General features: G+C 35.0%; 1 protein-coding gene across 1 annotated transcript; it reads right to left on the bottom strand.

Moving 5' to 3' along the window:
- Nucleotides 1-356: 356 nt before the first annotated feature.
- On the bottom strand, nt 357-9,455 carry LOC144452193 (marginal zone B- and B1-cell-specific protein-like). Its single transcript, XM_078143239.1, has 4 exons — nt 9,128-9,455; nt 7,542-7,651; nt 3,984-4,088; nt 357-714 (listed from the first exon to the last, which is right to left on the bottom strand). Exons 1-4 carry the CDS (start codon nt 9,380-9,382, stop codon nt 540-542), a joined length of 645 nt encoding a protein of 214 aa, XP_077999365.1. The 5' UTR covers nt 9,383-9,455; the 3' UTR covers nt 357-539.
- Nucleotides 9,456-9,682: the final 227 nt, after the last annotated feature.

Below are 9,682 nucleotides of genomic sequence, written 5' to 3'. Positions count from 1 at the left end.
AAGAACATGACTTGAACTGGCTGGAACTGGCTGGAACTGGCTGGAACTGGCTGGAACTGGAATGGTAAGCTACTAAGGTGTACAAATACTATATCTCGGCCATTAAGGTTTTATTATAGACCCAATGTAACATAACGATAAATAGATGCTATTTGAGTCACATCATTAAAAACATGTAAAATGAAAATGAAACATTACTTTATGCACAAAACCATAAAGATTGAGAGGAAAAAAGTCAAATCCATATCCCTGAATGAACAGATATTGACAAGCAAGCAACTTGCCATATTTGGGCAATTGATGCCAGGGCATGATATCAGACATTACTGCACAGGTTCAATGGACATGCTGTCCACTGAATTTTTCTGGAAATGATACTGAATACACAATAAAAGTGTAATAAAGGCAGAAATAAGTCTTACTATAGTTTCCTACTATTGATTGCTTCTTGCTTAAAACACCAAAACTTTGATAGCTCTTCTAAAACAAAACAAAACAAAACAATGTACACAAATTATTTATACTCATTAGATAGTCTATCACAGTTCTGTTTTGTTTTTCTTTGCCTTCTTTCCTTTCTTTTCTTTTACTGCACAGTCTCCATCAGCTCCATAACATAACCATTTTTCAAATTTCTTTGGGTTTTCATGGTAATTGTCATATATGACATCTTCCCCATGCTCACCAACAAAATATCCACATTGTTGGTTGATCCTGTAAATAAACATTCAGAAAATATATTGATGTATGCTGTGCAGTCTGTTTATACTTTATACTATTATAGTAGTTTAATTTTTGTCACTCCTAGCACATAGTATATTAATGTAAGTGAGGTATGTCACTCCTAGCACATAGTATATTAATGTAAGTGAGGTATGTCACTCCTAGCACATAGTATATTACTGTAAGTGAGGTATGTCACTCCTAGCACATAGTATATTACTGTAAGTGAGGTATGTCACTCCTAGCACATAGTATATTAATGTAAGTGAGGTATGTCACTCCTAGCACATAGTATATTAATGTAAGTGAGGTATGTCACTCCTAGCACATAGTATATTAATGTAAGTGAGGTATGTCACTCCTAGCACATAGTATATTACTGTAAGTGAGGTATGTCACTCCTAGCACATAGTATATTAATGTAAGTGAGGTATGTCACTCCTAGCACATAGTATGTTAATGAAAAGTTAGATATGTCACTCCTAGCACATAGCACTGGTATGTTATGTGACTGAGATATGTCACTGCCAGCACACAGTATGTTAATGAAAAGTTAGATATGTCACTCCTAACACATAGCACTGGTATGTTATGTGACTGAGATATGTCACTCCTACCACACAGTATGTTAATGAAAAGTTAGATATGTCACTCCTAGCACATAGCACTGGTATGTTATGTGACTGAGATATGTCACTCCTACCACACAGTATGTTAATGAAAAGTTAGATATGTCACTCCTAACACATAGCACTGGTATGTTATGTGACTGAGATATGTCACTGCCAGCACACAGTATGTTAATGACAAGTTAGATGTCACTCCTAGCACATAGTACCGGTATGTTATATGACTGAGATATGTCACTGCCAGCACACAGTATGTTAATGACAAGTTAGATGTCACTCCTAACACATAGTACCGGTATGTTATGTGACTGCGATATGTCACTCCTAGCATATAGTACCGGTATGTTATATGACTGCGATATGTCACTCCTAGCATATAGTAATATTTTAGTATGTAAGCTATGCCACTCCTGATACATGTACACTACTATTAAACATACCAATCCATAAACATGCCAATTTTTCCGGGGCCAAAAATGCTAGCAAATTGCTGTCGGAAGGCTAATTCATCTGGATCAAGATAATCTTCTTCATATTCCTCATTAAATCCAATCTCTTCCTCATCATAGTATTCATAAATAACATTGTACATATGATGTTCTTTATCTTCTAACCCTACATGACTTAAGTCAATATTGCCAGGATCAAATATTGACTATATTTATCATCAATTATGTCATAATGGTACCTAAACCATAAATATGAAGTTTATACCCTCATTATTCTATAGTCCTTTCCATATCTGATCCGGATCCAATCTGAATTAAACTAATCCAGATCACTTTAATCCACATCAAATCCCCTTTCCGCCTGCACTAAAAAATTGAAAGATGGATTCGATTCGAATTACATTAGCGTACCTGTCCCCACACTACCAGCTTCGATTCGGATTACTTATTAATATCAAACTAATTCACAAGAGTATGTGCCTGTCACACCAGGCCTAACTGATTTGAATTACATTGATCCGGATAAAAATCACCACCCAGAAGTAGGCTTTGATCCAGATCAGTTAATTTGAATTAGAATGGACAGGTAAATCAAATTGGATCCGGATCAGATTTTGTAGTATGGACAGGCTTTACATCACAACGTGTGTCTAGGTCACAACACCGTATGTCTATGTTACTGCATGGTTCTCCTGTGTTCAAAATACGAGTCAAAACATTAAAAATTACCATTTCTTTCCCCGATTTTCATTGATATTACTGGCGCTTGTATAGTTGTTATTCTCAAAAAACTTTCTTCTTTCAGCCAGAAATTACTCTTCAGTGCCCTAGTGACTCATAATGACAAAGACCCCTTAGGTCACTTGTAATTTTCTAGGCTGAATGAAGAAAAATATTGGGGTATAACATCTATCTGTCTGTCTGGATTGAATCTAGCACTCACTGCATGCATATGTACAATAGTGATCTATCTATCATAGTCAAACTCAAAGCAGTTAACAACTTCATAAAAGGAAAGATCAACAGATATAGGATAACAAAACTAAATTGTTTTACTTTGAAGATGGGTGGGGGTTTGAGTCACTTTAGTTCTCATCCTACAAAATGATTTTACTTTTAATGGATCTGTTTATATATATATATATATATTATATATATATATTATATATATATATATATATATATATATATATATATATATATATATATATATATATATATATATATATATATATATATATATATATATATATATATATATATATATATATATATATACAACATTTGTAAACAAGGCTTTATAAAAGACTGACTGACTCTCCTGATGATAACGTTGTGATGAACTCAGTATTTCAAGGAACAATGTTTTCAGTAAGTGACAAGACATCTGATACAGAACAGAGAGAGTTTGACCAAACAAGTACGATTCATTCAGTTCAGGATGTTAGTGGTAGGAGAGCTGTGTTTCTGCTGTCCCTTGTTATTTCGTAAATTTACAAAAGTTTGGGGAAATTTACTAATTATCATGACGGATTTGCCTTATAAGCTGTTCAAGTACAACAAACCTGACTTGGTGATCAAGCCAGCAAGTTATTGTTTGCATCTCTAAAGCTATTTGCAATGTCACTGATAATAGGTCAATAAAACTGATAACAACTGATATAACATTGAGCTCTAAGCTTTGGCTGATATGATTTACTTCTTGAAAATAATACAATAATTGTGTGTAGGAATGAAAATCTAAAGACTTTGCCTTTATGGAAGGCATTCAGTTTAAATCTGGTTCATGTAGTTTTGAAGGACCGGATAATTTATTTATTGATTTATTTCTGAGGATGGCCTATTAACAGACTCCAACAATAACATTGTACAAAACAAACACCACAACATGGACAAAATAAAAGTTCACTTGAATGAAAAGACAGACAAAAAATTAACACCTAAAATAAAATCAATGACTATCACATTACAATATCAATACTTAAACTCATCAACTGAGAAAAAAGTCAAAACACATTAATCTAAAACAATCTGACTAAAGTAAAGTCTTAAAACATGGCATAGCACTAAAAATATTTTGATGACTTATGTTGAGTAGTTTCATTAAAACATCTCATGCTCCTTAAAGGATATAGAGAGTCAGTTAGTAATGACAGATTGTTAAACTAAGTATTTCACCAACCTGTGTGGCCACTTTCCACCTCCTTGCATCACTCCAGGTACATCTTTAGTATCTAGTCCTGGTCCAGATAGTCGTTTCACACCATCAATTTCTTTTAATCCAATGCTATGGAAAGATAAATAAGGTAAATACTAATAAAAGCATCAATGGCGTTGTGGCATAACTGTTGACAGTAAACTTTAATTTTCTGTTATGACTATGTGTTGTTGTTGTTGTTGTTGTTGTTGTTGTTAAACATATTATGACTGGTATGTATTTACAAGTAAACAATCTTTGATCATAGTTGGCTTCAAGTTCATGCATTGGAGTTCAGGTGCCTTGCAAGTCATCCATTACATTTGATAATTTAAATTAAAACTGCACATTTTGATAAACGTTGAAATTTGCATAAGATGGCCTAGATAAAACTCGGCTTTATTGAAATTGAACAAAAGGTCCTAGGTTACATGCTGCACAATATACATGTAGTAACTAAATAAATATCAAACACTCTCTCATACATGGTAAAAACACATTAACCATAAGTTTTATTTTTAACCCGAGATTTTTGAACCCGATAGACCTTGTTTGTCACAAAGATAAATGATAGTATGTGACGAACTCGCCCACTTCAATATTTTCTAAATTCTAGCGATGTTGACCACTGTTTTGTTCCCCATATAAATTACTTGTAGTTGTACATGGTTGTCAGGACAATTTCTTCAGTTTTATCTCATCTGACATAACATTGAAGGTATCATGATGCCAAAATCTACAAAAGGCTCGCTAACTAGACATGTAAGTACATGGATGTCAATCTTCAGTCCTTCCTGATTTTTTCTTTGTATTCTAGTTTGATGAATGGATAAAATAGGAATTTAATTGATTGTAGGCCTTTTTTAGTTGTTGAAAAAACATTTTTTCACTCTTTAATGTTAAGAGTTGAAAAAAATGCTAATGATATGCAAAGTAATATGTAAATTAGCTCACCCCTTTATTTTTCAAAATAGTGGAGAACCCTGGGTATATTGAAACACATTGTACAACCTCAGACTTAATTTCAAACACTCCTAAAGTCAATTACCATTTCTTTTGTTTTCTTTGTGTTCAATTCTAGAGAGTTGTCTTCACACCATTGTTTTAAGTGATGCACTTGATTTTCAAAGTGTTTTTCATCATTTGAGTAATCTCCAAATGCTGTATCATCAGCATATTTGACCATCTGTCCCTTTTCACTTGTGCTGTTAGAGCTTTTGTGTACAAAATGAACAGAACAGGAGAGATTACTGAGCCCTGGGGTGCACCAGTAGATTTACTATGCATACTAGACACTGTTGTAGATAAATTATGATTATTCACACCTGTCCCATTTACTCTTACATATTACTGTCTGTTAGTTAGAAAATCTAACACCCAGAGTATTATGTTTGGGTGTTCATTCATTGCATTTAACTTGTTCACCATCAGATGTGACTGTATGGTGTTGAAAGCTGATGAAAAGTCAACAAATAAAATACGGACAAAAGACTAAAGCTAAAGGTTGTTTCAGATAAGAAAGGGCTTGATGTAACTGTTACAGCGTCTTCAACTGATCTGTTTAGCTCTGTACACAAATTGAACTGGGTCAGTAAGATTCTTAACTTGGTCAGTAATCCAAGCTATTGGTCTGTAATCATTTAGCTTAGTGGGATTGTTGTGCTAAGGAACGGGTGAAATGACTGATGTTTTCCACAGACTTGGAAGAGTATGTGTTGATATAGACCAATTGAAAAGTGTAGTGAAGATACTAGCCACTTCTAGATGACAATGACGAAGGAATCTACCAGATATATTATCAGGACCCAGTGCTTTTCTAGGATTAATGCGCTTTAACTTTAAACTAACCTCCATCTCTGATATTTGTGGCATATCTGATTGCTCTAATTTACTTGTTACAATATTTCTAGCATTCTATTGTTGCAGTTGAAAGTTATGTGTGTCAAAACGACATCCAATTCATTAGTGAATGTCTTTGCTTCTACCACTTCTGTCTTCTTGTTCGTTTTCTCCTGTTTGCCAGAAAGAACAGCAAGGCCATTCCATGCTTTCCTCAAATCACCGGACTGGAACTGACTTTCAATTTTCATTTTGTACCTGTCTTTGCAAACCTATAACTCTTTTAACTTTCTTTGCAGACACTTTCTGTCAGAGACCCTACCTTCAGCAAAAGTTTTTACACCAAAAATGGCATTTTTTTACTCAAATCACACACCGGCTGCAATTTGAACAATTTCCTAGTACTAGACACCCGAGGTAATATACCCACCAAATATCACAGCCAGTTATTGACTTTAATTTGCTTGCACACACACACACACACACACACACACACACACACACACACACACACACACACACACACACACACACACACACACACACACACACACACACACACACACACACATATACACACAGACAGACACACACAGACAGACAGACACAAACACACACACATATGCACCCACACACAGACAGACAGACAGACACTTTGCCAGGCCTATAGAACTACTGAACCTTACAAATTGAAATACCTAAAATAGATTTAATTGGACTATATTGCAGGTACAGAAATATTCAATTCAATTAATCATTCACTCTATATATACTTGGAACTAAAAGTGTAACTACTGACCACATAACATTGTAGGAGTGTTATAATGCTGCTGTGTAGTTTTTCATATTTCACCTTTTAAAAATAGCGCCAATGGTATTGCAGCACAACTGTTTAAATTTTTGAATGTTTACTCACTTGCCTACCAGATGATGTTATTTTAGCAAAAATATACTGGCATTTATTTGTTGTTATGGGTGTGGTCATGGTTGTTAGGGTATATTGTGTCAAAAAAATTAAACATCTGTGGAATAACATGTCCAGGAACATCTCAACAAAATGAGCAACATGCTGGGGGGGTGGGGGGGGGGGGGGGCATGGGCTGAGAACCAATAAAACTTTCACTTTCACTTTGCCTGAGACTGCAAGCTCTGTTTTCAATTTTTTTGTTTGTGCATTTTTTGACCAAAACGCACATCTCTGGTGGAATCATTTTGATTTGAACAATTTCCCAACTAAACACAAAGGGAACATCCCCATCAAATATCAAAACAATCAGCCGCCTGGCATTTTTTTTTTAAAGTTTAAGTCACACATACATACATACATACATACATACATACATACATACATACATACATACATACATACATACATACATACATACATACATACATACATACATACATACATACATACATACATACATACATACATACATACATACATACATACATACATACATACATACATGCATACATACACAGAGACAGATACCACACCGTGACTATATAGAACAGTACCGAACCACTTCTTGGTTAAATTGTGCTATAAAATGCTTAGAAATAGAATTTCATCCTATTTCAGTGACACATTTTGGTGAATGGCCTCCTGGGTAATTCACAGGGGGGGGGGGATGCTGGCTTTTGTGAAAATACACCCATAAAGGCCATATTTATGGGAATAGACTTTGTACATGTACTTACTTCTCCCATTCTGCATTGCATACTGTTTCCAGCATATCAATCACTTCTGACTCTGGTAATTTTTTTAATGATGGCCTCTTTTTATGAGCTGCATCAAACTTCTCTTTCATCTGAAACAAATAAAACATAATAATCAAGACTCTGTAGAACATAATGCCCACATCAAATAAATTACTTCTATATGACTAAATGGAGACATGATTTTAAAAAAAACAAATCAATACTACAAAATGTCTGATAAAATGCAGGATATTGCTGAAATTGATAATTGAACCTGAAGATCACACACACACAGCTAGACTGTTGACAGTCATTCATACTTTTTTTTTGCTACGTTTCATCTAAAACAAACTCGTCGCTCCATAGCACTGAATACTAATGTGTACTGATAGGAACATCGAGTGCACATGCCTTCAGCACTCACTGTTACTATCAGTACACTATTATATTATTGCTCCGGTTCAGAGCGAGGCAATGACTTTAGTTTCAGATAGAACGTAGCAAAAAAGGCATGAACAACTGTCGACAGTCTAACACACAGCCTCCCTTCCACACAGCTGAGACACTAGTGCAGTACTAGTGCAGAGCTGTGCCAGAAAGCTGTGTGAGAGGCATTAATTTTTCATAAGGGTCCAACCCCATCTTAAAATGAATACATGGAATTAAAGTAAGTACACTGTGGCTGCACTGGCTCTGCTTGCAGAGATTAGGCGTTCTATAAATCATCTTTATTATTATTATTGTACACCATTGCTATTAAGTGAATTAAAGGGATTACAAAGGAAATGACACTGCAGTCAATATATCTGCTGTATTACAACATGTTTGCATCTAAAATAATAATTAGCCTAACAGCAATGGTACAGCCCACAAACCTTTTTCTTGAATGAAAATTTGCAGTAGGCCCTGTAGAACATGTAGAACTTAGCAACTTTGGTAGCGGTGTTGTTGATAAATGTTTCCATGGTTATTTGTATATTACTACAAAAATGACATTATAGGTTTGATTATAATAATTGTGTTATGAAGTCTTCAAAATGTACACAAAAATATCATTACCATGGTTTAGTTCTTAATTCCAAAAGAGATGCATTTTGAATATTTTTTAATAATAAGCTGACTGACAGGGTATATATACTCTCTATTTTACACTGAGGTATATACACATGTACTTAGTTTTGAACGTTTTACAATAATTTTGACTGAATCCAATATTCAGACCAAGTGAACTACTTTCTCCATTGTCAGGAGGGGGCGTATTTGAAATGGGGCCGCTTTCTCTTGATGCATACAAAATATCACTCTCTAGCTAGCTGCATGATAATAAATTGTACCGTTACTTTGGATTTTTCTCTTTCTGTTTTTGAGCTGTTTTCGTTCAATCGCGTAACAATTTTTTTTGACGGAACGAAGACGTTTAGTAGCAAAAAAACCCTTCAAAATCAAAAATAACGCTACAAACAAATATTACAGCTGCTATAGTCCTGCTTGCACACACACGGAGTAAATTGTCGAAACGCGGTACGCGTGCACCGTCTGCAGTCACTAACTATCGCTTTATCACAGTCTGTCACGTAAACACTTACCGTGTACGCTAAAATTCTACACGCATCACATTTCAGTTCTGGTGGTAAATGTTGTGAATGTGCCTCTTCGTCGCTTAGATCTGGTGTTTTAAAACTGAGTTTTCCAGAGTTTGGACCTGTTGGTTCATGTACTCCTTGGCCACATGAGACATCAACAAGGATGCTCACCACAACCACACATATGATAGTAGCTGACAACGTTGACATTTTCAAATGCAGACAAATTCGTTGCCTCCTATCGTTGAGAAGAAACATGCATATACCTTTTTCGACAAAATCCTCGACCCCAATCAATAACTCATATGTCGCCCCGCGGTAAATACGACCAGTGTTTACATCGACGAATCCGCAAAAGCCACGTTCTGCGCACAGGAATGCGCAAAAGGTCGTATTTGAATAGCTTACGCACATGTGTCACTGCTTTATTTGACATGAAAATGTAAACAGTACATCAGCTGGCGTCAAACACAACATATAGAAAAATATATATGTATTAGATATAAATATATATAAAAACACTAAATTTAAACAGTATTATGTATGATCACTAGTAAG

The sequence above is a fragment of the Glandiceps talaboti genome, chromosome 22 (genome assembly GCF_964340395.1).
Source record: "Glandiceps talaboti chromosome 22, keGlaTala1.1, whole genome shotgun sequence".
Taxonomy (NCBI): domain Eukaryota; kingdom Metazoa; phylum Hemichordata; class Enteropneusta; family Spengelidae; genus Glandiceps; species Glandiceps talaboti.
This window is presented reverse-complemented; position numbering and strand designations above follow the sequence as displayed.

Coding starts and splice junctions, on each gene's coding strand:
- LOC144452193 (XM_078143239.1), bottom strand. CDS start 9,382: ATGTTTCTTCTCAACGATAGGAGGCAACGAATTTGTCTGCATTTGAAA. Junction 7,652..9,127: donor GTAGAATTTTAGCGTACACG/GTAAGTGTTTAC, acceptor TATTTGTTTCAG/ATGAAAGAGAAGTTTGATGC. Junction 715..3,983: donor GGTGGAAAGTGGCCACACAG/GTTGGTGAAATA, acceptor GTTTATTTACAG/GATCAACCAACAATGTGGAT.